We start from the raw sequence: 27,675 nt of genomic DNA, 5'->3' as shown, positions 1-27,675 counted from the left end.
TAATTTTAAGAGTTCACCCACTTTTCCTCACAACTATAACTCCACAGTTTATTTGCTGCAAAAACAATTTTTCACCATTTACTCTCAAACCTAAATCAAAATGACTTCTTGAAATAAGTGATCTGTGGCTACTTCAGCCGCTAGCTTTGAACTGCGGTTTGAAGTAAGTCAAATAAACAGAGGCCATAGCAGGCCATGTTTTACACAAATAAAAAAATACATTTAATTTGTGTAAGCACTGTACAAACATCAAATTATGATTTAAAAAATTGCATTGTTAATTGACCAGTAGTTCAATAACAAAGAAATGAATTCGTACTATTAAGTTTCATTCTGTATTTATACACAAATCAAATACGCTGTCGATCACATAAATAATAATGCTAAACCTTTCAGTAAAACTGCAACATCAGACAGGTCACATCTGGTTAAATGTGTGCCAATCATCAGCAGTTGATCCAAATGCTAGGGCGACCATATTTTTGTTACACTATGTTAATGTACATAATGAACCGATTAATAGCATTCATAGCCAACATAGTCAAATCATCTTCTTTCAGTTCAGAAATATGGTCACCCTTGCATTTGGATCAACTGCTTTAAAGATGATGATCAGCACTCATTTTAACCAGGTGTGTCTGAACCTTTGACTGGTACTGTACATTTCCCTTATTCACCAAAACCCAACATACCGAACTTTTGATGACCCCCTCACTGTGGTGATTTGATTCAATGGCATTTTATCAAACAGGTTATAGTAGTGAGCATATCATGAATGATTGAACAATCTCTCCCAGGTCCGTGAGCCGTGTCTCTTATCACCGCTACGTGACAAATCTACAGGAGTAAACATTTCCTTTGTCCATTTATCCAGGAGGAAACAGAAACACATGCCATGTTAAAGACAGCAGCAACTCTTGGCAAAGATGTGCGTATAGTGCATAAAGAACATGGGATTTAAAAGCAAAGCATTTCAGTCATATCTTGCTGTTTCCACCTCAAGACTGCCACCAAGTGGCCAGGAAGATAAAAAACATCAAACTAAATCATACACAAGAAATAAAAAAGGGGTTTAAAGGTGCAGCGCTTAAAAAAAAAAAAAAAAAAAAAAACTCAACATAAAAGTGTCAGTGTTAAACTGATTCTAAACAGAAATACATTTCTATGTTCTGTTCTGCTGTTAAGATGCAAAAACTGTTTTTGCAATGAACAGCAGAATAAAGACAAAACCACTGCTATAAACTAATCAACACAAACATAAACATGGCAAGGCAATCAGTCTTAATTCTTAATTAAATATATTCTATCTGTTTCTATCTATTCGTATCAGTAAATTAAGATTTGCACAAGACATCGTTTTTTTCTATTTTAGAGGCAAGCACGTCATTTCTTAGTGCGCAGGCTGTTCAGAAAGATCTGAAAGAAGAAGGACATGATGACATGAAGTGAGAACAATCTACCACACGTCAGCAGAAGATCACAAGGCATCCGAGTCAGGAGGGATCTCATACGTGAGCAAACAGACATACTTGTGTTGCAGAATCATATTAGTACTGTGTGTGTAATTAGTGTGTGTGTGTGTGTGTGTGTGTGTGTGTGTGTGTGTGTGTGTGCGGGGGGGGTCTTGAATCATTTCTGCGTAAAGACATTTTACCTCAACATTGACAAAAGCACTTTACAGACATTCTATTCAAGCTCTGACATAGAATCAAGGTTAGACGGAAAGCGAAGTCAAAGGACAGACCTATTGTGCGTCACTTTTTCACACACAAGACATGAGGGAGTGCAGAACCTCTCTGATTGGTTAAGGCGGATTGTTCAGTGCAAGCTTTCAGTTCTAATATGATTGTTTCCAAATATGAGCATTACGGGGCATTTCCCTCCAAACACTCCACTTCGCAGTGATTTGCTGAGGCGCTGCCCTAAGCCACAGGTCGGCCAGGGGGCGTTCTGGGCAGACTAATGAATTGGAGACAGAGCACAAGAGATGGTCATTGCATGCAGTCCTGCTGTGAGGTTTCCATTAGCTGTATGAAGACTTGTTCTTGCTGTAGAAGTAAGGATCCCCAACGGCTGCTGCTCTAGTTCAAGCGCAGGAATTGCTTCATAAACTCATATGTGGTGAAGGCGACAGCCTGGGACGGCACGCAGCGGATGTAGTTAAGGGATAGTCCACGGTACAGTCCTTTTTTAACACCGTACTGGCTGTACACATGCTTAAGGGTCTTCGTCAGGCTTCTGCTCAGAAAAGAAAAAACACAGTATTTCAGACTATTTCAGAATCCTGACACCCAAGTCACCAATAAAAGTACTACACTGTCCAAAAATCATAGACATGTGTACACATATACACATCACATTGACAGACAATTGCTTCTCAGTCATTGCTTGGGCAGGAGGTATAAATATTTGGAAGAAACAAGCTGTGTGAACAGGAGAGTGACATATGTGGCGTTATTAGCGGCCAAAGATCATTCATTGTTGTTGTGTCGATTTGTTTTGACAGGTTTTATGTAGTCAGCATTAATATTAGTGAGATTATGTCAAACACTGAAGTAATTAAACATTATCATATCAGTAAGCTCACACAGGAATACCATAAAGCATTATCCTGCCAGCTGGTGCCTCTTCAAAATGCACAGGTCAAAATGGCGTAATGATTCTCCTGGTGAGAAAACTTGCAGCCCAATCAAAGTGTTACGATGTGCTGAAAAATTGTGATATTACAATGCAAAAGATATGCGTTCTGAAGATGTGAAAATGTAATATAAAGAATAAGCTCCGATATCTAATTAAGCTGCACTTTTTGAACACCAAAACTTGCAAACACCCATCTTCCACCAACAACCCGCTCCAGTATAGGTATCTCATGCGGTACACTCCTCCTGCATTCCAGCTATAGTCTTTTTAGGTTATTATACAACATAAATACACTCATTCTTTTGGTCAAAATATTGTGAGAATATAGAATCAAAAACTCTACATTAAGAAAATTGTTGAAAAGAAAAAACAAAAACAAAACAAAAAAAAAAGACACCTTGTTTGATGGTACATTTGATGAACACAGGATGAACAGTAATCTCCAAACAGGGCGTGTATTATGTGTATCAATGTGTATTGACCTACTTAAAATCATAATGACACTTACAGACATTTGTCGGAGTCAGGGAGCACTGCTCCTAACTGCATTCTCCTCCGGGCAACATCTAGAGGATATCTATTTCAAGGAAGGCAGAGAAACAAGAGAAAGAATTCAACTGTAGCAATAACACTTCATATGCAGTTCTTACATTTTTAACATACAACCGCCACAGCAGGCAGAGCATGGTATTTAACGATAATGATTGAAAACACAAGCATGTTCAGAACTCGAGTTTAAAGAGTTTAGGACTCACAACTTGTACATAGATCAACCGCATTACACGATGTCATTTAAAGAGGGTTTGAAAACAACTGACCTCTTTACTACATTATATCTAGCTCCGGAGTGTCAGTACTAGAGGCCTGCAGATAACCTTTCACTTTACCGGTTGTATAATCCATTATTTTAAGGCATTTTTCAGTTTCTACAGGTCTCCAGGAACTTACTATAATATGCTTAAAACAATGGCCTTGTAAACGTTTTGATGCAGTTAGTTAGTTAAATAAGTCAACCCTAACTTACGATATAGTTTGAGCAATGGCCCCAGCAACTCCTCCACACAGCAGGTTGACATGAGTCTTCAGAACCAAGACATCAGGGTTGTCCAGAGATGGTTTGCCCAAGATTTCAGGAAAGTGAGCCAGCCCCAGACTCTTCAGCGTTCCAAACGTGAAGAAAGAAAATCCTGGAGAAGGTAAAGAACGATGATTTACTTTTTCTATCCAAGAACAGGTCAGTAGCCTTACATGTGCAGCTGCAGTAACTTGTATTAATGGAAAAATATGACACTATCTAAAGTGTCCAAACAAATGAACAAGTTTCACCTGCATAGGGCGCCATGCCAATGATGGTAGGAGTTAGACCTCTGTAGAATCCAGGGATGCCACCCTCCTTTAAAGAGAAAACATAACTAGGTGTTATACATACATATACTGTACATATGAGGTGGAGAATCAATGAATTGCACCAATCAGCCTTGTCATTTCTTAGGTGCCCATGACCTTTGTGACAATTCACCGTTTTTGTTTTCTTGGACCACTTTTAGTAGGTATTGACCACTGCATACTAGTAAAGATACGAGATGCTCTGCAAATTTTTTTATTACAATTTGGTTTTTATATATATATAGCTAGATATAGAGCTATGAAAACCAATGAGTGTAATCTAACTATTTAATGATTGAACAGAAGAAAAATAATAATGCTAAAAAGTTAAAGAATATAAAAGAAATGGTGTAATGGGCCAGTCAGCTGCTTGTTACTATGCAGTTTATGCAGCTACTGTATACTAGATTTTATTAACAGGCTCACTATAATTAAAAATATAATCTGTAATTTGTATGATGCTTTTTGTTGTGCTCTACAAACACTGACAAGATTTTTATTTTAGAACAATATTAATAATATTCCTTTAATCAATAATATTTGACAACCCTATCCATTATACCTTCAAGTAGATGGTCTGGAAGGCGTTTCCTATGCCGGTGTAGCGATGTTCCCCTGTCACCTGAAATGCCAGGCGAGCGCGGATAACATCAAGAGGATACGTGCAAATGACTGCAGTCATTCCTGTGGAAGAAATGTAGGCACATAAAATAAACTCCCACAGCATGAAAGAAAAACCAGTCATACACAACAAAAACAATTAAAATAATACACTAATCTATTTAAGCAGATGAAGATTACATACCTGCCATAGATCCAGCCATAAGCCGATGAATGTGACCGGATATGCCAAGCTGTGTACTAAGGAACTAAAGAAACAAATGAAACAGTGTTCACTCTGCAGTGTAGTAATGTTTACTAGTGTAGTAAATATATGCAATATTCCATATGCAAATAATAATAATAATAATTTGACACACTTTCTTGTAGTTGTCAAAGGCCATAAACTGAATGGCTCCATATGGGAATATTCTGACCATCATTGCCCCATTCCCTTTGTACAAGCCAAGGAAGCCCTCTTTTTTTGGCACTGCCTTGAGTGTAGCAAGAACACCTACAAAGAGTGCAGACAGAGTTGGGTTTGGTATAAGATTTTCTTACATGCTTTAAGAAAATACACTCAACATTAAAAAGTGTGATCTAACAAAGTTATTTTCTTCTAGCTTCACACTCTTAGTGCCAAACGGATTCATAAAGAACCATTTAAGAACTGTTGTTTTAAGCAGAAAAATGTGGTTTGGCTTACCTAAGTGTTTATAATGAGGATTGTGAGCTTGAAGTAGAATTTTCACTCTGTCCAGAGGGGCAATGGTGGTTTTGGCACAGCATCCTGCTACACCTATACAAACAAAAAGCCACACATGTCATCTGAATCATGGCTGAGCTTTTCAGACCACTGCATCAAGATCCCAGTCATGAATCAAAACAAAAAGGACATCAGCCTTCTGTAGTGTTCATATGGAGGTTATAGCTGTATCTAACTCATGTCACAAAGCACAAACAAATAAAATGTAAAGTCCTATTTAACCCACAACCTTGGCTTGGCTACCCCTAATCCGGAGGCACACGATCCTGGTCCAGGGGATCAACCATAGATCCAGCACACCTGATTCCAATATTCAGATGCTCCTGAAAGCTTTCATTATTTAAGTCAGGCATGATAGATTAAGTATCACTAAAGTGAACTGTACTTTTTAATAAGAAGCGAGACACATATCACAGTCTGAAGCTCATTTTATAAAACAGAAATACCCTGGAAATTAAAAAATAATAAATCACCAAGAAAGTCTCCATGTGAAAATAAATATATATAAAAAAACAGAGATTGCTTTATGCTATTACCATTTGTATTAACCTATTACTACATGTATACGCATTTACACTGACACTCACTCAGCTCATGCAAAGTGCATGCAAAATGATGAGCAAACTGATCTCCCAGAACTGCACTGCACACTGACCAAGAAAGGAAACTTTTCCTAACTTCCCAAACTTGCTTTCACACACATTCAAAGGGTTCCCACAACACTCGTCAAGAGGTTAATGTGACAAACTTCACCTCCTGCTACAAACGACCGCAGCCAGTAGTAGTAGTCTCTCTGAGCAGGCCCTGCAACTTGAGGCTGGCCAGCTGAGGACACGGACGCCTCTACTGCCATGCTGACTGTATCAGGACACCGTATCCGCCATGTCTTCAAAGCACCCTGAAACATTGAAACTACAGTAAAACAACTTTCATACAACACCAGGCAAAGAAAGAGAGGGGGGGTGGTCAACAAACAGCAGTTCCTTTAATGTTTACTTTAGTTATTCAGTGCTAGGACATTGACTTACTTTAACACCTTAACTGATGGCTTTAAAAAAATAATAAAAAAAATAAAATAAAATCAAGAAGACCTTCCAGACCTTGAACTTTGTGACCAAAGACCTCCTTATTAAATGTTTCATCTGAATTACAGGATGTTTATCAAGACTTTACATTCTATGTTGAAATACTGCTGTGAAGATTTGTTGCATTCAGCCACAAAAGTATTGGTGCTGTCCGGTACTAAGCCGAATGATTAGTTCTGGAACCCAAACTAACGCATCCCTCAGGCATTGGATTAAGTTCCAAAATTAAAAGAATGCAGTTCCAGTCCTCCGGGGTCATCTGGAGACCTTTGGCTCATGTGCAGCTGCTCCAGAGCATCTTGTTGTATCAGCAGTACTATGCTATGGAGTTTATACAAGCTGTGTGTGTGTGTGTGTAACTTAACACCAGTATAAGTGTTAAGCTGAAAGTAGCTTAATGAATTAATTATTAAGGGTGTGTAGATATGCTTGCAAAAAAAAGGGGGAGACAAGATCGCATGTTGCGTCAGACAGACACTCCACTCACCAAGCACTTTATTGGGAAGCTAATCAGACAATCATGTGGTAGCAGTGCAATGCCTCAGGTAATGTTTACATCAACCGCCAGAATAGGAATAATGTGATCTCAGTGGTTTTAAGCATAGCATGATAGTTGGGGCTAGAACTGCTGATCTCTTGGGGCTTTCAGCACAACAGTCTCTAGAGGTTACCCAGAATGGTGCAATAAAGATAAAACAGCCAGTGAGCGTCAGTTTTGCAAATGGAAACGTCTTGTTGATGAGATGGGTCGACAGAGAATGGCCAGACTGGTCTGATCTGACAGAAAGACTACAGTAACTCTACAACTGCGGTACGAAGTTGCAGCAGTTGGGCTACAACAGCAGAAGACCATGTCGGGTTCCGCTTCAGTCAGTTTTAAACAGAAAGCTGGGGCTGCAGTGGGCGCAGCCTCACAAAAGACAGACAGCTGAACACTGGTACAACATAGCCAGTTCTGATGAATCTCAATTTCTGCTGAAGCACACGTGTGATGATGTTCAGCATTGAGCGCCAACAGCATGAATCTATGAACCCAACCTGCCTTGTGTCATCAGTCCAGGCAGGTGGAGGTGGTGTAATAGTGTGTTGTTGTTGTTGTTGTTGTTGTCTTGTTTTATTTTTTTATTTTACTGGCACACTTTGAGCAGAAATAATGCAATACGGGTTTGAACATTGTTTTTCAGTGGCCTTGCCGGTCACCGGATCCAAACTCAGTGAAACACCTTCAGGATGAAGTAAACCAGAAACTGTTCAGCAAGAAAGTGCTACTAAAAAAACTGCAGATATTGTGTAATGCCATCATGTCAACATGAGCCAGAATCTCAAGGGGATATTTCCAACACCTTGTGAAACCCCACAAAAAACTGGTAGGCTATTTTGAGAGCCAACAGTGTCCCAACACAGAATTAGTTATACTCATAAATACCAGTAAAGAGGCCATAATAAAGTGCTCAGTAAGTAAAAGTGACAGAAAAGGAACCTTGTTGTGAGAGATTAAACAGCTGCTCACTAGTTTACTAGTAAGTCATTAGCAGTGCAATAGCACCTGATTTAACTAGCTAGCCTAAAAGGCAGGAATCTATAGCGCTATGTCTCTTACTCAGTAAAGATCAGGTGCAGCTAGCTATATAAACACTGTTAGAAACGGTTGCATGTTCCGCAACCAAATACTAGTTTCACCGGTCAGCAGAAATCCTACAAAAACACGGAAAGCAGCAGCAGTCCTACCCGACAACAAGGTCAACTGTCATCCGAGGGAGGCTGGGGCGACTAGTAGCCCTCGGGGGGTTCCGGGTAGTGGAGAAAACACCACAGGCATAAGAGATCAGTAATGTCACTTAACCTTTGCAGCGACTCTCCCATCTTCGCTGTCGATAGCAGCAGCATTTCCGGCCCACTATGATTTGATGATGAGCGCAGTGCTAATGTTCGCAGGTCTGACTGAACCCCGCCTGCCTAAGTAAAGTGCGGCGATTAGCAAGGAAGCTAACAAACATAGCCGGTAGACCAGCATGATGCAGTCTAACTGCGCACTCTGTTGACAAGTCCTACACCATATGTATGAAGAGGGTTTACTCACACGGGCAGTCGAGGACTTTAGCGCTGGACTCTACACGTGTGTGCTCATTTCAGCACACTGCCATCCGTAGTGCCCTTCATGGCTACTTTTCCTGTCGCCTGCTTATCACGTCATTGGAGAGCGTGGCTGTCAGGAGGGTGAAAAAAGGAGCACGCAGGACGTATTATGCCTTATTTATATCTGTTCATATTTTACATGTTTTGTGTGTAGTATATATGTGTAAGTCATTAAATCAGCTTTTAGTTGAACAATATGAAGTAAGAAAGGGTTAATTGTGTCAGAAATTGAACGGTGTGAGTTACACATCACTAAAGGTAATGACCCTGAAAAAAGGTCACCACTTTGTACATTATACCATTTTTTATTTGTTTTATTTTGCCGTATTAGTTCTGCTTTTCTGTTTAGTAGATAACAATATATAGATTCTGTAATGTCTTTATGTCGTTTAACATAAGGTACATTGAAATAATAGCTGACTGTTATCTAGGACTTCCAGTCCTATTGTCCACATGCTCTGCTCTGCTCGGCCATGTTTTTTACAGTTATGACAAGCCAGTATTTTATTATCATAAAGATACAGCTCAGGTACAGGGAAAACACAAAATTGCAGGTGATGGACTATTCCATTTAGGGCCTACTATTCCATAAAGTCCAGAAAAGGCTCCTGCAAAATTGTCCTTTTTTAGAGCTGCCCTTAGGCCTTAAGCTGAGCTCCAGTTCAGTTCAGTGAATGTACAGGTCAGCTGGAATGGGAATGTGTCCGTATCATTTGTTATCTAGACTATCACACTTGTCAATGCAAACATGTGAAACAGACAGACGTCACTTATGATACAAACACACTGTTTTTATAGTGTCTGAGCAATTAAGTCTTGAAATACAATTATTTACAAACATACATTTACAATGATTTTTTTTTTACAGAAGGTACCATACAATGCAACACATGGTTAGAAATCATTGAGATGAATTTAATAGAGATTTAATTCACAATTCATTTTTTTCAATTTGCTGTGTTCATATGTGCAATAAGCTGACTGTGCTGTGTCTGTTTATTGTGCCCACTGTTTTTCACAATTATCATATATGTTGAATTTGTATTATTGTATGCATAATTGTATTGTTCTGGCTTCATGTTTCACATTTGTACAACTGCACATTTGTTTGCAAACGTCTTTGCACTTCATGCAGCCTTGTGTAGTGTTGTGTTGCTCAATGTTACATCATGATTCTGAAGGTACATAATTTCACTGTACTACACAGTTGAATTGACAATAAAAGGCCCTTGACTTGACTTGCCTTAAAGGCAAGGTAAACATATACAAAGCATTTAAAGTGGCCTATTCCAATAAAGTATTACCATCATTCTGAATCAAAATGAGTTGTGAGAATTTGAAAGACTTCTAAAAAAACTTTACATTGGGTGACACTTTATTTGGAGTCCTTTGAAAATGAAATGAACACTCATAAGACTCTCAGTAACATATTAACAACATATGAGTGATGCGGATCAAATGATGCAAGTTCAGATCTGTAGATTCTAGGTTCACTGGTCATCTATCAGGTCTAATACACACCATCGCAACATCCTCAGCAGGCTGTTATAGACTTGTTGCAGACGGCAGTCTGGAACTGGAGCTTTACTGGAGTAGGTTGAAGTTAAGGAGCCAGAATTAAATTGTGGGTTGAGGATAGGGTAAGGATTCGTTTTTGTGCTAACGTTAGGGATAGGGTTAGGGCCAGGGTGATGGTTAGGATTAGGTTTTGTGATAATGTTAGGGTTAGGATTAAGTTTTGGGTTGAGATTAGGGTTAGGATTAAGGCCAGGATGATGGTTTGTATTAGGTTTTGGGTTGAAGTTTAGGTTAGGATTAAGACCAGGTTAAGATTAGGTCTTGCTTAATAAATACATATTCATTAATTACAGGGACTTCTGTACAAACTGATGGGGCTATTCTCTGGCAATAGAAGCTTGTAATAACAGTTTTGGCCGGTGGGCCATAGGCTTTTTAAAGGGTTAATAGTAGTAACCTATTAAGTCTACTTGTTGTAACATACCAACAGTACTTATTCTTAATCTACTTAATGTCGGCAATACATCATCATCTTTAAGACATTTACCTTCACTACTGCTACTTCACTGATATGCTGTTGATGTGTTACTGATACTCTATTAAGAGTTTATTAACCATTATTAATTAAAAATACTACATATAGTCAATCATAGTGTTAACCATCCCTCACATTATATATATTCTTTTTTAACATACACTATATGCATCACATAATGAACACAATAGACTGTTGAAAGAATCAACCCATCACTTCTCAGATAATAAGAAACAAGGATCATCCAGAGATCAGATTCATTATTGTGTGTTAATAAACATTGCTGCGTTGACACAGGCCTGTAAATTCATGAAGGTAGTGATGGTTTACAGATGATTTGTCTTTGAGACAAACAACCAGAGCCAAATCACCTCAATAAAAGTTCGGTGATGATTTAAAACAAATGGTTTTGGGGTGAGCCAAGGGAGACTCTTTTTAGAGTCAGACTATGTGTTTGTTTTTAATGGTCACTGCACTGCAGTGCAACAGAATTCACCCTCCGCATTTAACCCACCCAGAGCAGTGGGCAACCACCTCAGTGCCCAGAGCAGTGGGCAACCACCTCAGTGCCCAGAGCATGGTAACAAGCGCACTGCTTTAACCATTAGGCCACAACTGCCTCTGGATTATTCGGTTTCTACTAATGACATACATCAGTATTTTATGTGCCATCACAAGATACAAAAAAGTACAATGGCATCTGGCATTATCTCACTGGATAAGTGTGTTAATTAATGACTCAAAAACATGGTGTCGGATGTAAGTGTAGTTTTGCTATTTAAAATGAATAATTAATATTGTAATAATTATTGATGACTTTTTTGGTGAATAGATCCAATTATAAAAAAATAAAAATATATATATTTTCTAAAAAATAATAAATACAGTTATGACGTCAATTACTATATTATTATTATTATTATTATTATTATTATTATTATTATAACAACAGACAATGGCTCTAAACTACTACTAACTGAGTGGTGGATAGTCAGGGTGTGATCCACTCCACGTTTTCCTGACACCCCGCGGACGTCCATTAAATAGCCGCTGTGAGTGGGGAGGTCGTGTTTGGGAGACGGGCTGCGGTGCCTGGATCTACGGTCTAATATGCTGGTTTACTCTGGGGCAACATGCCAGTGTTATTGAGCGTTAGTTACATTATTAAGACTGCGTGTCTCTCCGCTGTTCCAGCACACTGCTGAACTTATGGTGGCTCGACCAACTTGCCGAATTCGCCCGAGGAAAATGCAGGAGGATCAAGCGTCTCTCACAGGAGTAGAGTATTATTAGCAGCCCAGGCAGTACAACTGTCTCCGGTATGTAAAGTATTTGAACTCGCTTAAAAGTGTTCCGCTAGTGTAACACACCGATACACAAGCATGTTTAACGAGCTCATTCGCATCCTTCTTCGCTGCAGTTGTCTACAGTGTCGCTTTAAGCCCCTAAAACGGGAATAAGGGCAGTTGCCAAACGCGGCTGTAAGCTTGCAGCGACGATAACGGATAAAAACCAACAGCAGCAGCAGCAGCAGCAGCGAGGAAACTTGAAGCAGGCTGGCTAAGCTAGCTGAAGCTAATTTAGCCAAGTTGGAACTAGACTAGCTAGCTACGACTTTAGCTAACAGCTAAGTTAAGCACTTGTCAGCTCTGTTGAGGTGTTGGGAACTACTCCTGGGCTTTACCCGAATAGCTGCTTCAGTAGATGCAGCTGTAACAGTCTGCTCATGGTCAGTGAATTTCGCCACGCAAGGGCGTGCTGTTTAAAGCAACACTGATGATAAGCGGTTGTGTTCACTGTAGCCTTTCCTTTCAGCCATAAAGTCTCTAGGTTGGGTCGCATCGCTGGGTTAATAATGTTATTACTGTGACAGTACTACACATGTAGCCATTTAACATGACTAACATGCTGTTAGTCGGGCTGGCTGTTAGTGACTTACACTGTCACTAATGCATTATGGCATTATCTACCCAACTACATTGTTACTAATGGTAGCCCAACAACAGCTGCATTTTCACTGAATCAACGCCCCAGGCCATATATCCAGAGGCAATGATGTAGACTTGATCATGATATGTTTATTTTTTCACAGGCATGCCCCTGCTGTAGAAGCCCCAGATGAAATGCTAACTTGGGATACCTGGATTTGGTGCTAAAACAATAATAAGCTCGCATGCCACTTTTTTAGCGTATTCCAGCTGTTTCCCATGCCTGCTGACCTCTCTCTCAACCCCCTCACTCTTGTCAAGCTTAGCTATGCCTCATACTCCCAAACCACAAAGGAAGGTGCATCCCCCAGCCAAGCGAAACGTTAGGAAGTTGAAGCCGTCCACTGATAAAAAGCCAGCAGTAAATTCAAGCAAGCACAAGGGTCCAACAACGCGTGCAAGACAAGCGAAGAGCAGCAAGTCCACAGCCAAGAACCAAGCCACCAAGAGGGTCCAGGCAAGTGTTGTCAGCAGGTCTGCCAAAGGGGTATCCCAAGGAAGAGCAAGCAGAGCCAAGAACACATCTTATTCAATAGGATCTCTCCGACCCAGGCACACAGGCCCGGCTACAGACCTCAGAAGCAGAAGGAGGTCTTTCCTAGGCAGTCCGTTGTCCCAGAGTGGCCCACAGGAAGTGAAGCCTCCCAGGAGGGCACCCACGAGCAGAGGGAGAGGTCAGCAGGCTAGGGAACAGAATAATCCCAAAACTACAGAACACAGTGACCCTGATAGCGATGACCAGCAAAAGAAGGCACTTGTTACCAATGGAGAAGCTCAAACCATTGACGTACGCTCTGACGAAACAGCGGAGGAGGCGCACGGAAAACCACTTGTTCACGAGACTGCTGTGGCCGAGGAGGCCGTGGCTGCGGTCACTGCAGAAACAGTACAAAGTGAAAACAGCCCTACACTCATTGATGACACTGAACAACCAAGCACAACTGATGAGTCAGATGATGCATTTGTGAAAGTGCATGACCTAGTCGCTGAAGTGGACTCTGTTGGTAAAATTGATACCTCAGGCCCAGCAGAGCCTTCTCTCCTACAGTGTTCTGATGTGGCTTCTCTAAGCACTCTAGAAGACTCTTTTCAACCAGATGTGGCATCTCCCATTTGCGAAATTCCCAAAGAATCACCAGCACTTCAGGAACCCACAGATCCTAACCAGGTTGAGTGCAGAGAGCCTGACAGCACAGAACACGAGAAGACCAAAGATGAGGATGACAATGATGAGTTTTCAAGCAAAAACGAAGGTGCACTATCTCTCCTCTCGTTGAGCACAAGCGCTTATAGTGGCTTTCTGCCCAGTCTAGACTGTGGGCCTCAAACAGTAGCATGGCTTGACAGCAAAGTGTCCAGCAGTACAGACAGCACCCAGTTTTCATTTGATACCGAGTCAGAAGCAGGGAGTTTCGAGCTGGCTCTAGAGCACAGGGCTGCCGGTGCTTCTCCGCTGCTGGAGGCAGACATTAGACAGCGCTTACTGCGAGCTCAGGAAAGAAACGAGAGAAAGAAAAGGAGTAGATGCGGAGCCTGCGGACCTTGCCTCCTCAAGATCAACTGCGGGCAGTGCAGCTGCTGCCTGAACCGAAAGACTGGTCATCAGATCTGTAAGCTCAGGAAATGTGTGGAGCTGAAGAAAAGGCCCTCGCTAATCACAACTGGAGAGGTAGGCCACCTGACTGCACTTTAGCTGTCGTTTCTGTTCCTCACTGCTAGTGAAACTGAAACTGTGCTGCTTGCCTTTAGTTACTTGTGTCATAGTTTACTCATAGTAAAGAGTACACGACTGTCCGATAACGCATACGTTATCTGTTAAGTTGGAGCTTTTACTATTTAAAAATGGTTTTAGATAAAAAGTAGCAGTTTTTCAATTTTCACTCTATAAAGCAAATACATTTTATAAAAAAAACAATATGTAAAATGTAACAGTGTATTAGTAACTGTGTCATCACAACATGACAATGATCACACACATACACATACACATATATGTATATACACACAACAGCACACAAGTGTTACATTGTTACTACTGTTACTACTATATATATAATAGTAATAGTGTAACACTGATGCTGCTGTGTATATACATATATATACAGTGTATACATACACATATATTGTAACAGTAGTAACAAAGTAACACTTATGCTGTTTTTTTTGTTAGACTGTTACATGTGTACTATTTTACTGTTATATGTATATGTATATGTTCTTTAATTTTTTGCACTATATGCACAGAACATTTTTTTAATTAAAATTTTTATTAAAAGCACCTTTCTAAGCTAAGTGTCCCCAAACTTGATGACCAGAGTATTGTAGTACACAGTGACCATCTGGTTTTGCAGAGAAGTAGTAAAAGAGCTGTGAAGAAGAACAAGAAGGACAGAGAGCTTTTAATGTGAGAAACAGAGGATGGCTCTTATTAACGACTGTGGGATGGGAAACACATGGGCCTGTAATGGAGTGCTGAGCACTTTTATTGTGGCGATGCTGCTTGAGAATGCACGCTGCTGCATTCTCGGTTTTATGCGACTGTTACCATTGCTGTGAGCTGAATGGGAAAACCCAATCACATGAGTTGCTGTCAGTTCAGCATGTGGTTTGAGTGTGTGTTTGCGTGAATGAAAGTCTTGCATGTGCTTAACCTTCAGTGGAGCGGCGCCTCCGCCCCTCCTAAGTCTTGGGAGAAAGCCATAGCGTGCAGTTTTTCTCCTGAGCTGAACGCGGTGCTATAATTCTATTCAGAGCGTGTCACATCATGCAGTGTGTGTCAAACTTGCCACAAGGCAAATGGGAAAATGCTTCACCACCTGTGTGAGTTAATACATAAGCTAGTTTCTGAGCGTAAGCGTCCGAGGCCGTCTTTGTATTAGTGTGTCTGTGCCTTCTAAAAAAAGAGAGAGGGAGACGGATCAGGACAAGATTACACTAGATATAGAGGTCTGGAAACACATCATTGGTGCCTAAAATGTAGGTCAGCACTCACATCTGTCACATTTATGCAGTCTGACTTTAAAAAGTCACTCTTGTCATGGATGGTGTAAAATTTAGGAATGGCAGGGTTGGAGTTAGTAGAGGTAGAGAGGTAGTATACACTTTCATACTGCAACACAAAATTTCTTTCTGTAAACACAGATGTGTCAGTGTGTAATGCCCCCTTATTTAACTTCTCCCTGCTTAAAGAAGATCTGTCTGTTGAAATATTAGATGCTGACTTAATAAAATGGCTGTGGCTGTTTTTAACTACAGGTGTCTGTGGCTGCACTCTTAATACCACAACTTTTGCACTTGTTTTCACTTAACATTTTATGGTCTTACGGCACTGACATTACAACAGTACTCAAGTAATCTCATAAAAATGAAATATCTAGCTATTACGCTCTTAAAAATAAAGGTACTTTAAATAGATCTTTGCGTGATGCCCTATAAGAACCACTTTTGCTTTTACAAAGAGACATGTTGGTAATAGAAATACTAAAGAACCTTTACTTGATGTAAATGTTCTTTATTAACTTGGTTTTTCACAATAACTTACACATCTTTATTGCCAATATGGTTCTTTATAGTACCAAAAGTTTTCAATCACCCATTTGCTTAAAATTTAAAGTATCTTAATGATATTCTGTTACATCGTATAGTCAATATAAAAATAATTCACGGTATGGTACATGGTAAGTTGAGCTCAGTCTAACTGTACTAGTGCTTTTAGCTTTTCAAAAAGATGCCTCAAAATGTATTTTATTATAAAACTAATCTACAATCTAAATCTAGACTTTCAATGGGCTTACAAATGCACCTATCCTATCTGCAGGAAGCATTCAGACCTGATTTCTGACAGTCAGAATGCCAGCTTTGGTCAGTTGCAGTGAGTGCCGTGCATGTGCGTCATCATTATAGCCTAAACTGATCCATGGTTCACCAAAACATTTTGGCTGTCCCAGATAAAAAGTGGCCGGAGGAAATTGTTCCCTCTTTTACTGATGCCAGAATAAATCTGAGCAAATAAAAACAGCTGCTGGTCGTAGGATAGCTGCATGATGCTCGCAAGCACATGGGTGCAGCAAGTATATGCATTATTGGTGAACTGTATTTAATATTTATTTTAAAGTTACTTTTTATTTTGATCCTGAGGTTAAGATGCTGTTTGATTTAAACCCCAAAAGCCTTGGAACTTGCAACCCCACGTTTCAAGCAGTTTCAGAAAAAGCCCTGTCATTAACATATGCCGCTCCCCCTCCCTGCTCAATATGGAAGGGTGCAGTCAGATGCCTAGTAGTGGCAAAGTATCTCATGAACCTGGTATGGAACTCACTCACTCACTCACTCACTCACTCACTCACTCAATCACTCACTCTCTCAATCATTCAATCACTTACTCTCTTTCTCACACAATCACTCACTCACTCGATCACTCACTCTCTCAATCATTCAATCACTTACTCTCTTTCTCACACAATCACTCACTCACTCGATCACTCACTCTCTCAATCATTCAATCACTTACTCTCTTTCTCACATAATCACTCACTCACTCGATCACTCACTCTCTCAATCATTCAATCACTCACTCTCTTACTCACTCACTCACTCTCTCACACAATCACTCATGTTTAGCAGGCAGAAGGTTCTGTAAAATAGCTGTTGGTGCTTCGCATGAGTGACACTGTGTGTCCTTGCTTTGATAGTTGACAGTGGTCTCCATGAAAGAATGAAGACAAGAGAGCTTTGATTTCTACTTTAGTTTTTTTTTTTATTAAAACTCTTAGTATTTAATGAAATGAAGCTACTTTGTGTGTGTAAGAGAGAGCGAGAGAGAGAGAGAGAGAGCGAAAGAGAGTGGGAGATACTAGAAATAGGGTATGAAATCATACATCCTGAGAGGATAGCTGCACAAGTCTACCTACTCACCTGCATTCATCATAGAGACTTTTTTGATGCAGCTGTGGGATGTTCATAGGCGTAGGTAACAGAAGGGTGTGGGGTTTTTGTAGTGACTAAGCAGGCAGGGTGATCAGGATCAGCTTGTCTCCACACTTACAATGCCAGGACGAAGGTTTGCTGAACCTCGATTGACAGACATAAGCCACTCATGTTGCCAAACAGGCTGGGGATCGGCTCTAAGAACAGATATTGTCCAGACCACGTGTAAAAAAGTTGAACTGCAGATTGCATGTTAGCCCTTTAAGTGACGATGCGTGGTCTTTAGTGATGTAAACGAACTGCACGTGGAGGAATGATTACTCAGCTCATGATGATACAGTGCCTTATGCCTGTGAGTGTGTGTGTGTTTTCTGTTTTTTGTAAAATAGCCTACCGTTCTTATAATCATCTGTTTACTGAGACAGCTCCACTGAACTCCTGAGCTAAAATGACCTGCGTACTTAGAATAGCTGTAATTCAGTACCTGTTATAACCTGCCTTCTACTATTTTTGTAGTGTACACATCAGTGACAGCAGTGTGTCTTGTTTTCTCCTGTGTGCGTTCCTTAAACTTGTGTTTTCTTGCCTCCAGGTGGCTAAAGAAAACTGTACCTCTGCTCATGGTCAAATTTGATTTTACCATTTATTTATTTTTTATTGCACCAGAGGTCTATGATTATGTGGCCTCTGTTGCTCATTATAAGGCTTTTCAGGTAATGGCAGGAAAATTCTTTGCCAGTCCAGCAGTAGGGAGTATAGAGGAAGTGCAAAACACTTTCCTATGACTTTATTCAGTGTGCCATGGAGACGGAGCTACTGCAGTTTGCATTGTAAATGTGGCAGAGCCTTGTTTTGCTTTGCTGTGTAGGATGAAGAATGAAAATCAGAGCAAGATGAAGGGCAAGAAGGCTGATAGCTCAATCAAGTTTGGTTTTGGTCGCTCTTGACAGCACTCCTGGGTCACACACGGCAGAATGTGATGACCTAGAGACTAAAGCCAAAAAGTACCTCAAACACAGGATGACTTGTGTCAGGCCACTGGAATTGGAGTGAGTGTGAGTTTTCTGAAGTATCATCTGCTAGTTCCTAAAGGTAGTACAGTTGTATTGACAGGAAAATGTGACTGTTTATGGCTTGGAGGGCTTTTAGAGACTTCACAAAAGTGAAGAAGAAGCTTTTTTGGTCCCAAACCCTGGTCAAGAGAATTGCTCTTGACTCGGTTCCAATCTCTTTATTTTCTTCTTGGCCAAAAACAACATCTTCCGTGTTTCCCAGCAGACCATTATGTATGCTGTGTCTTGTATGATGTAATGAGGTCCTGGAGTGATGCTTGTATATGGTTGGGGTGACAAAGTCGTCCTGTCATGATCTTGAAATCATGGTCAACCATGTTTTTTTGATGAAGAGCAACTGTAGATGATAAGTAGCTATACAAGTTCTTTGATAAAAGTAGCTAGTGACCTTTATATGCACTTCACAGATCTCTTGGTTGTGCTTTTTCACCAGGTTTCTCCCCAATTTAGCCATTTACCACCTACTAGCTGTCACTAACAGTGCTAGCAATGTACTTCCTCAAAATCTCATAAAGCCAGCCAACTGCACCTTTTCGGACTGCCTCTAATGCAGCATCATTGGACAGTTGACCGTGCTTGGAGAAGAGTGTTTAGCTACTTGTATCACCTAACAGAAGCCTGCACTGGCTAGCGTCATGCTGAGTGTGTGTGTGTGTCCCTCCCTGAGAGAACTTGGTCAAATATGCTCCTTATTTGCCATGGATGGCTGTGGCATCACTGGCAATCTCCTGATGATAGGGCCAATGCTGCATCACTCAGGAGCCTGTGTCATCAATATACATTTAAAGATAATTCATTTAAATGCAATTTTAGACATTATTTGTTTTATTAGTGAGCTTTCATTTGCAGCATTATTTTATTTGAGATGTGTGATCCTCATTCTTACATCCTGTCTGTTTGGTCTTCATTTCTGGCACTATTTGATTATCTGGACTGAGCTTTCATGGTTTCCATGGTTTCACCCTCTGTCACCTTGACATCTGATACTAGAGCATGTGTCCTCCATCTCAGGCCTCAATGTGTTTGATGGATGTAAAAAAGATGAGAGTGTCATTACAAGTTGCTTGGGCTGTTAGCCTGGAGTATGAAAAAAAGGCTTCCCCTATAAATTACATCACATATTTATCTTTATTTAATAACCGTAAATATTGCTACATATGAGTGGCATATGTTCATGTGTTACTAAGTTTTTATAAACCTTTGTTAGCCGTTTTTGTGCTCCCCTGAAATTTAAAGTATTGTAAGCAGAAAGGTAGCGATAGTATGCATTCACATTATGTAGACCCATTAATATGGACATTTTACACGTTTATAACAGACATTCAAATAATGTTTCTAATGTCATTTAATTGCCTTGGGTGTGGCAGTTTCACAGTGACTCTTTCATTAAGTTTCTGGGCCAGTAGTGCCCAAAAAAAAAGAAAAGTAGAATTATATATTATATAAATATTTGTCCAAACATTTTACACAGTTTGAATTTCCAAACCTCTCTAAATGTCCAGACATCTAGTGCACTTTCAGGTCTATCTTCAATGAGCTCAGCTGTGTTTCCACACCGATCAGCCATAACGTTAGCACATCCGGCCTAATATTGAGTAGTTCCCTCTTGTGCTGCCATAACAGATATGACCTTTTGAGACTTTTGAAGGTGGCCTGTGGTACCTGGCACCAAGACGTTAGCAGCAGATTCCTAAAAGTCCTGTAAGTTTTGAGGTGGGGCCTCCATGGATCGCATCAGTGAGCCATAGAGGCCCGTGACCCTGTCGTCGCTTCATCGATTGTCCTTTCTTGGACCACTTTTGGTAGGTAGTGTCCACTGCATACCAGAAAACCCCACAAGACCTGCCTGATGTTTTGGATATGTTCTGACCCAGTCGGCTAGCCATCACAGTTTGGTTCTTGTCATACAAGTGGCTCACATTCATATGCTTGGCCATTTTTGCTTGGCTTTTTTTTTACCTTCAAGAAGTGAATGTTTACTTGCTGCCTAATATATCCTACCTTTTGCCACAGATTCCACTGTATATGAAGATAATCAGTGTTTTCACCTTTCTTTAATCAGCAATTCACCTGTCAGTGGTTCTAATGTTATGGCTGATCTGTTTCTATGCTAGTCTTGAAGGTTTGATTTCTGCCTGCTATTAAAGAGCTTTGTGTATTTTATCTCTTAATGTTGCTATGAACAGCCTATTTAAACAGCAAAGGGCTGTTTGACTGCAGAATACTAAAGTTCAGACCATAGTTTAAGGGTGATGCGTGATATCTTGCTTAAAATCCTCTAAGAACATAACAGAAAGAATAATTTCAACAGACTTGTCTCTTTACAGGTCTTCAGATTCTTCTCAAGTTCTTGTCTCCTAGTGTGTCGAACATACAAGAAGCCTGGATCACAGACAATCCAGTAAACACAAACACGCACTGAATGTAAACATACACACACAGTGCTGGTGAACTCATTCAACTCTCTGTAGTTTTGCTGTTGCTCAGGCATGGAAGGAAGTCTTGAACAAAATAAGCTTGTGCGACCCTCCGCCCACATCCCAGCCATGGTCACTACAGCTCTGGGAAATGCCTGACACTCAACACTGTCATGCCGCACAGAAAAGACCCCAAAGCCAAACACACCTAACGGCATTTGGAGACGACTGTGTTCAGTACTGTCAGTGTAGCTCTTATTGTAATTGTAGCAGCTTCTTTTTGTCCTGCGTACAAAAGACGAAACAGACGTTTAGAGTGAAACATGCTTTTCCTGAGGAATCCAGAAAATGGAGAGAGTGTAGGAATGTGCTGTAAGTGGTGTGTGGGTTTTCAGGCTGTGTGTGTGTGAGAGAGAGAGAGAGAGAGAGAGGGAGAAAGAGAGAGAGAGAAAGAGTAGGCCTGGCTAGTAGGAGACTGAGACAGCAGAAAGGATTCGTGGGAATCGTGAAATGTCAGAGACATTGTGAGTGCCTCAGCTGCACTCACTGCCACCAGTATGATAGCATCTCATACTCTCCACACTGCCTACCAACGCCTCTCTACTCGCAAGCTAGCCACACACGCCACATCATGTTAAATGAGCCACTGCTCTGTGAATCTGTCCATTCTTGCACATTAGGGCTGAATGATTTAGTGAGATTCTTAGCTCTAACCCTTTCATCCTGTGATAGTTGATTGGCATTGCTTGACATGTAAAAGTGACTGTAGTATATTAGCATTTTTAACTTAGTTATGAAACTATGAAGTTTCAGAGAGGCCATTTCATCTGATGGCCTGTCATCTGATGCCCAGAGAGCTGCAACGTGACAGTGTTTATCCCAAGACTAAAAGCTGTTGTGTGACATCTGAAACCTAATGCTGTGGTCTGAGGATGTGCTAAAATGAATACCATAACATAGGCAGCTTTTTGGCGAGGCGATACATCTGCCTCCGATCCTGGTCCCAAGTGCGTTCAGCCAGCTGAACAGATACATTTCTTCAGTCAGCAGCTCTGAATGTATTGTTGGTGAGACATTAGTTATGAAATGGTTAAGGAAGTAGTAAGAGGTAATGGGTTCAATACCACTTCTTCTTTTCCAGTGAGCTTGAGTATTAATACTGATGCTTAAAAACTACTATACAGCTACTGAGCGATTCTTATTGCTGTTTGAATTATTCAGTGGTTTTAGGAATAGTGAAAGGAATCCGATGCCTAGCGCTGTTTAATGACTCTGAAATCTGCATCACAGAGAGCTTTAAATAGTTACCAATTTGTTGCTTTATTAAAAAAAAGGTTTTTAAAGTCAAGTCGAGTCTGGAAGTTTCTCTACAGTGGGCCAGTGTTTTTATTTCAAAAAACACTCTGGGTGACTTTGCATGAATCCAAACTGTTGAATTATGCAGAAATTGAAATAGACAGAAATAGATGGGTAGAATTCCCTTGGATCAGCATCAGCTTCATGCTCAAAGTCCTCAAACTCTTAAACAAGCCACAGGAAGAAATACACACAGCTAACAATTGTATTGCCCATAATATCAGCTCCATTTACCATAAAGGAGCACTTTGTAGTCCTGTCAGGGATTATTTGGGTGGTGGGTCATTCTCAGCATGTCAGCGACACTGAAATGGTGGTCGTGCATTAATGTGTGTTGCGCAGATATGAGCGGATCAGGCACAATAGCTCTAATGAAGTGGTCAGCCTGTATATATGTATGTATAGTTTTTTAATAGTGCTATGAAGGCTAGTTTTTTATAGTTATGCCATGAAGGCTAATATTGCAGTCTTGGTGAAGAAACGATATAGTATGCAGCTTTTTGCAATTTCTGTCAGAATACGAGGCTTTTGCTATATATGTTCTAAATTTGTTAATGATTACAAAAGCTGTAACAGTAGCTCAGCTTTTGGATTTTAATCTTGTTGCTGAAGGAAACTGAAACTGGCTTCTCATAATTCGCTCATAGTTTCCCTTTCTCTTACACACCCGCTTCTGCTAAACTGTACTCTTTCTGAGTCGAAGGGAATGTGTTAGAGAAGGAAAAATACTCAAATGTACAAAGCAGTGTGACTCTGGGTTGGTTTTGTGCATTACTAATTATTCCACTGAGAATTTTGTAATGGGGGACTTCAAATATGGGTCAAGGAGAAAGATTAGAAATGACAGTGCTTTCTGTGACAAAATGAACTAAGCAGCTATACCAGTTCTCTGTCTGAGGTTATCTTTGTATAAAATGTATCAGTTTTATTCAGATTATTTCATTCAGTTTTAGGCTACAATCTAAATACAGCCTTCTTTAAAGGAGCTGTCCGGTGAAAAACCTAATGAACTTGATTTATCATCCCAGATGCAGTCGGTCAGCCAAGAAATGTTTGGTATGGGAAATTTAAAACAGAAGATGCTAGGCTTTGATAACTTTGATAACACTGTCACCAATCTCCTTCCCTCAAATACATGACCAAAAATGTCTCTCATGCCGCTCAGAACACATCTTCATTTGTTTTACACAGACAGAAAACAAGATATGACTTTCCTTAGTCTCTAAAACAAATACAGACTCTTCGCTGAACTTCGCTGAGTAGATGGGAGACCATTTTAAGTAACTGGAACCACTGTTACCGCACCACAATATGTGTATGTTGCGGTCCATCCTGGTTTGAAAGTGAAATATTAATACAAAGTGTGATGTTTATATTTATATATTAAATACATGTAAAATAAAAGGTTTTGGGCAGGTATTTTTGCAGATGAGATTGGTGACAGCACCTTTTTATAGCACCTTTTTAACCCAAAAACACATTGAAAGTCAAACATGTAAACAACTACATCTGGAGTAAATAATAAATCATGTTTATTTGATTTTTATTTTTACCAATTTCTTTCTTTAAAGCATCAATATGTATTATTTTACCTATATCACCAAAGTCATTGTGATGCACCACTGACTTGCAATAGGGAGAACAGTGTCGCTCGGCACGCTGCTAAATGCTCTAAATAAATTTGGACAGGGGGCAGGAAAACACTTGCAAGAACTGCTTAATGCTGCGTAACCATATCATATTCATAGTCATATTTATATAGAATCTGGTAATATTATTGTACAACGTCGGTCCATATGCCTCTTTCACTTATGACCGTTCTGTATCTCTCAGCTTGTCCAGAAAAACGTGTCCTTCAGAGATCCTTTAGACTGTTGGGGAGCCCAGGTGCAAGAAATGCCCAATGCCCAGGTGCAAGAAATGCCCATTTCCAATAGTATTGCTTTAAGAAGGAAATGGATTTCATTTTGGGTTCTTCTGAATTGTTGTGTGGAAAAATTGGTGTTTTAATTTAGCCTAGTCTGAACGTGCTTTGGTAACTTTGTGGTTTCTGTAGTGCTGTTAAAGTAATCAGTGATTGGCTTTTGGTTAGATCTGAGTCACTCCGGGTCACTCCGCACATCCCCTTCAACTCACAGAACATTGGGGGAAGGGTTGGGGTGAGTTTCCTCCAAAAGTGATAGGGCAGTATCCTTGTGCAAATTCATATGTTCTTATTTCAGAAGTGGTTAACCAACCAAGACATGATTTGCACTGGAGCTTTGATGCTAATGTAGCTAGCATGTAATGGAGACCCATGCCCCACCTGATAGCATGTTGCAAACTGCATGCTTAAATCACTCATTTGTCTTAACAGTTACTTAGACACTACACATTCAGCCTGATGAATTACCTAATGCTAACTGGTGGCCGTAAGCCTCCATAGCTATGCTTTATAGCTCCAGTTTTTCCAATTTTTTGTGACTGTAATTTGCTTTTCTTTCTTTCCAAAGTTCAGGCTCTGACTCACACACCTTTCTGTGTATTAGAAGGCACTTCAGCATATTAAATTAATCATATTCATCCAGCTAATGCTTTGTTTCAGGGGTCCATTCGTCCTGTTTAAAAAAGAGGAAAGGTCTCGCCTTCAGACTCTCGTTCTTACTGCCTGGGGGCTCATTCAGTGTGTGGGACTCTGGTCCAGGCATTTAGTCATGCTTTTCCAAGTTTGTCACCATTTATTCCTACATGTATCATAAGAACCAGGCGGAACTTTCCACCCATTATCCACCCAACTACCTCCCGAATGTTTTGGGTAGGTGAGTTTAAGTGAATGGTGTTGAGGGATGGGTTTGAGGAGCCTCTCCAGCCACCTGATGTGGTGCTTGTCTATCACTCCTACAATCTGTTGGTTGCTGGATCATAATGCAGTGGCCTGGATGCTCAGTTTGCCCACACCTTGAATTGAGTGTAATCAGTGCTTTTACTGCCTCTGACTAACAAAGTCTGGCCAACTTATATTAAGAGACATATTAAGAGCACCAGGCTTTGCATGCCAGCAACTTTACAATGTAACTTTGATAAAGAGGGTAGGAAAACAGGAGAACAATTTGTGAGAGTTGTATAGTTTGTGTAAAAGGAGAGTAATTTGTGTAAAATCCTGTAATATTATGCTACTGCAACAGTCCACATGCTTATTTCACTTTCACTGCCTGTTCTGTGTCTTTCAGCATGTAAAATGCACATGTGCCACAGGGAAGAAGAGTCTTTAAATGCATTTTGTCTTCACTGCAGTGAATTACACTCTCCACCTGTAGTGGGAGCCCATGAGCCAAGCATACCTATTCTCCATAATGCTGCTTTAAAGTCATATGTGATCTACTGTGGCTTTCTGTGGTCCTGATAGTGATTTAATTGAAATGGGTATGGTTAAAATGCTGTTTGGCACATTGAGGAACTGAAAAATGTCATGAAGCGTCTGTCGAAGCATGGTGCCTGCGCCTCCATTGCAAATAATGGTTTTGAATTAGAATTTGGGATGTGGTGCAGCATGTCTGGTGTCTGATAGGCTTTGCGCTACGTTGCAAATGAATGTTCTTTGTTCTGTAAAACCTCTCTTACTTAACATTAGCTAGTTTAATATACCTTTCTCTCTTCTCTCCTTTCCCTGTCTTTATTTCTCCCATCTTGTCGGGTGCATAGCGATGCGAAAACTGCCTCTACTCCCTGTATCCCCTGCAGTGTTTTACAATTGCAATTTCATGACATTTCATAAACCTCTGCAGCATTGGAAGTAAATTTGTAGTGGCGTGCCATGGCTGCAAAATATATGTAGCGGAAACACTTAGCATGTATGTTGGCAATATATATATATATATACAATATAATATCAGTATCATTATATATTTTGTTTATTAATGATTTTCCTAGGACATTGTAGATGTCATCAGTACTTGTTCAATAAAAATCACTCTACTCAGTATGGGAGAGTATCCGAATAGTAGTTTAAAAAATCTGTTGCTCCTGATGTGTTTAGTCTGTGATTACATGTATCGTGATAAATATTGTGATATAGTATTTTACCATAGCTCCCAGCCCTAGCTCCTATCATGGATAACTGAATTTTCTACATACAGACATTTAAAGCAATGTGTAAATATTAAGCTCTCTGATGTCATGAGAACCAACTCAGTATAGCCCCACCCACTCAAACTGCAATTCTCAAGAGTGTTTTAGCTCTTAACATGTTCAAAATTAGGCACAATGCAGAGGAGCCATCTAGAACAGAGCTCGTTTATCTTATATCCATCTTAACGACACAATAACAGATCAGCCTGTTTAATTCTAGGGGATAAAGAGAGGCTGTAAAAATGTAATGTAAAAATTAATTATAGGAACGTAAGGCTGAATAAGTGGATCTCAATGAAAAATATAAAATACAAGAATACTGTAGAATATTGACCTTTTATTATGAGTTATATTTCTGCCATGTTGCACAACCCTAGATACATGACAATGCTTGAAAGATCAGAATCTGCACTTTTATGATTTCTCGTTTGTTTGTTTTATTGAGGTGAGATTAACAGGTAAGAAATTATTATTTCTGAATGACGTCACCTTTTTGTAACCACCACAAATATTTTTATTGGGAATGTTTTTTGAAAAAAAATCTACAATTTCTGGTGGGATTTACCTGTGTTTTCAGCCAAGGTTCTGATTTTCATGATTGTAAACTCTGGCATGTGCCCAAATCCTCAGTTTAATACAAACTGTAAAACTGGTGTCAGACCAAGTTAAAAAGGCAACAGACTCTACTAAAAGTGTGCAGAACAGAGAAACATTTAACCACTGTTAAAAACTGCAAAAATACTTTTGCTTTAAAAACATTTCCTTATTAAAAGTGAGATGTGTCACATGATTTTAGGACCTGAGATTATTATAAACCTCCCCATGCTAGTTTACAAAACACAAGGGTTCATTTTAGTGAGAAAGAGGCATGCTGTGCCACACACTTGGGCTCATGCAGTATCACGTAAAAGGTCTTTTACTCGGAAATGTATTCATGTTACTCACGTCAGTTTTCAAGTGGATTTGCAGTGATCAGGTGTTACCCCACCAGGTCCACTCTTTCTTCTTCTTCCTATCTCAAAGAGGATCTCACGCGCTCTATTATTTGGCAGCTGCAGCGTGATGAAGGTTCCTGTCTCAAGGCTGCTGACTCACTACACGACCCAAGACTCAATTCTCCCAGTCGCCAGAGTCGTCATCGC

General features: G+C 40.1%; 2 protein-coding genes across 6 annotated transcripts in view; one reads left to right on the top strand and one right to left on the bottom strand.

The window, feature by feature from the left end:
- On the bottom strand, positions 1-27,637 carry slc25a16 (solute carrier family 25 member 16). 4 transcript variants are annotated; one of them, XM_072677874.1, is made up of 11 exons: positions 8,558-8,633; positions 8,206-8,429; positions 6,146-6,290; positions 5,333-5,425; positions 5,007-5,140; positions 4,832-4,895; positions 4,589-4,710; positions 3,967-4,033; positions 3,665-3,827; positions 3,149-3,217; positions 1-2,238 (listed from the first exon to the last, which is right to left on the bottom strand). In XM_072677874.1, the coding sequence occupies exons 3-11, from the start codon at positions 6,243-6,245 to the stop codon at positions 2,082-2,084; spliced, it is 969 nt and encodes a 322-aa protein (XP_072533975.1). In that variant the 5' UTR covers positions 6,246-6,290; positions 8,206-8,429; positions 8,558-8,633; the 3' UTR covers positions 1-2,081. The 4 variants fall into 4 exon arrangements, with proteins under 4 accessions (XP_072533975.1, XP_072533978.1, XP_072533979.1 ...); XM_072677877.1 differs by having other exon boundaries at positions 8,321-8,429; XM_072677878.1 differs by lacking the exons at positions 8,206-8,429; positions 8,558-8,633 and adding an exon at positions 27,479-27,637.
- tet1 (tet methylcytosine dioxygenase 1) overlaps positions 8,705-27,675 on the top strand; it is a 37,848-nt gene continuing 18,877 nt past the window's right edge. The window contains exons 1-3 of one of the 2 annotated variants that reach the window (XM_072677871.1): positions 8,705-8,871; positions 11,861-11,985; positions 12,759-14,323. In XM_072677871.1, the coding sequence (XP_072533972.1) occupies positions 12,923-14,323 (1,401 nt within the window). In that variant the 5' untranslated portion in view covers positions 8,705-8,871; positions 11,861-11,985; positions 12,759-12,922. The remainder of the gene's footprint in view (positions 8,872-11,860; positions 11,986-12,758; positions 14,324-27,675) is intronic. The other variant, XM_072677872.1, reaches the window with a different exon arrangement.

The sequence above is a fragment of the Salminus brasiliensis genome, chromosome 4, assembly GCF_030463535.1.
Source record: "Salminus brasiliensis chromosome 4, fSalBra1.hap2, whole genome shotgun sequence".
NCBI lineage: Eukaryota > Metazoa > Chordata > Actinopteri > Characiformes > Bryconidae > Salminus > Salminus brasiliensis.
Note: the sequence above shows the minus strand (reverse complement) of the source record. Positions and strands in the feature narration are given on the sequence as shown.

What these genes read in the sequence shown, in the direction of transcription:
- slc25a16 (XM_072677878.1), bottom strand. Translation starts at nt 6,245, where the DNA reads ATGGCAGTAGAGGCGTCCGTGTCCTCAGCTGGCCAGCCTCAAGTTGCA. An exon ending in TATGGCTGGATCTATGGCAG is followed by an intron (nt 4,711 to 4,831) that starts GTATGTAATCTT and finishes TTTCTTCCACAG; the next exon opens with GAATGACTGCAGTCATTTGC. An exon ending in TGGCATGGCGCCCTATGCAG is followed by an intron (nt 3,828 to 3,966) that starts GTGAAACTTGTT and finishes TACCTTCTCCAG; the next exon opens with GATTTTCTTTCTTCACGTTT.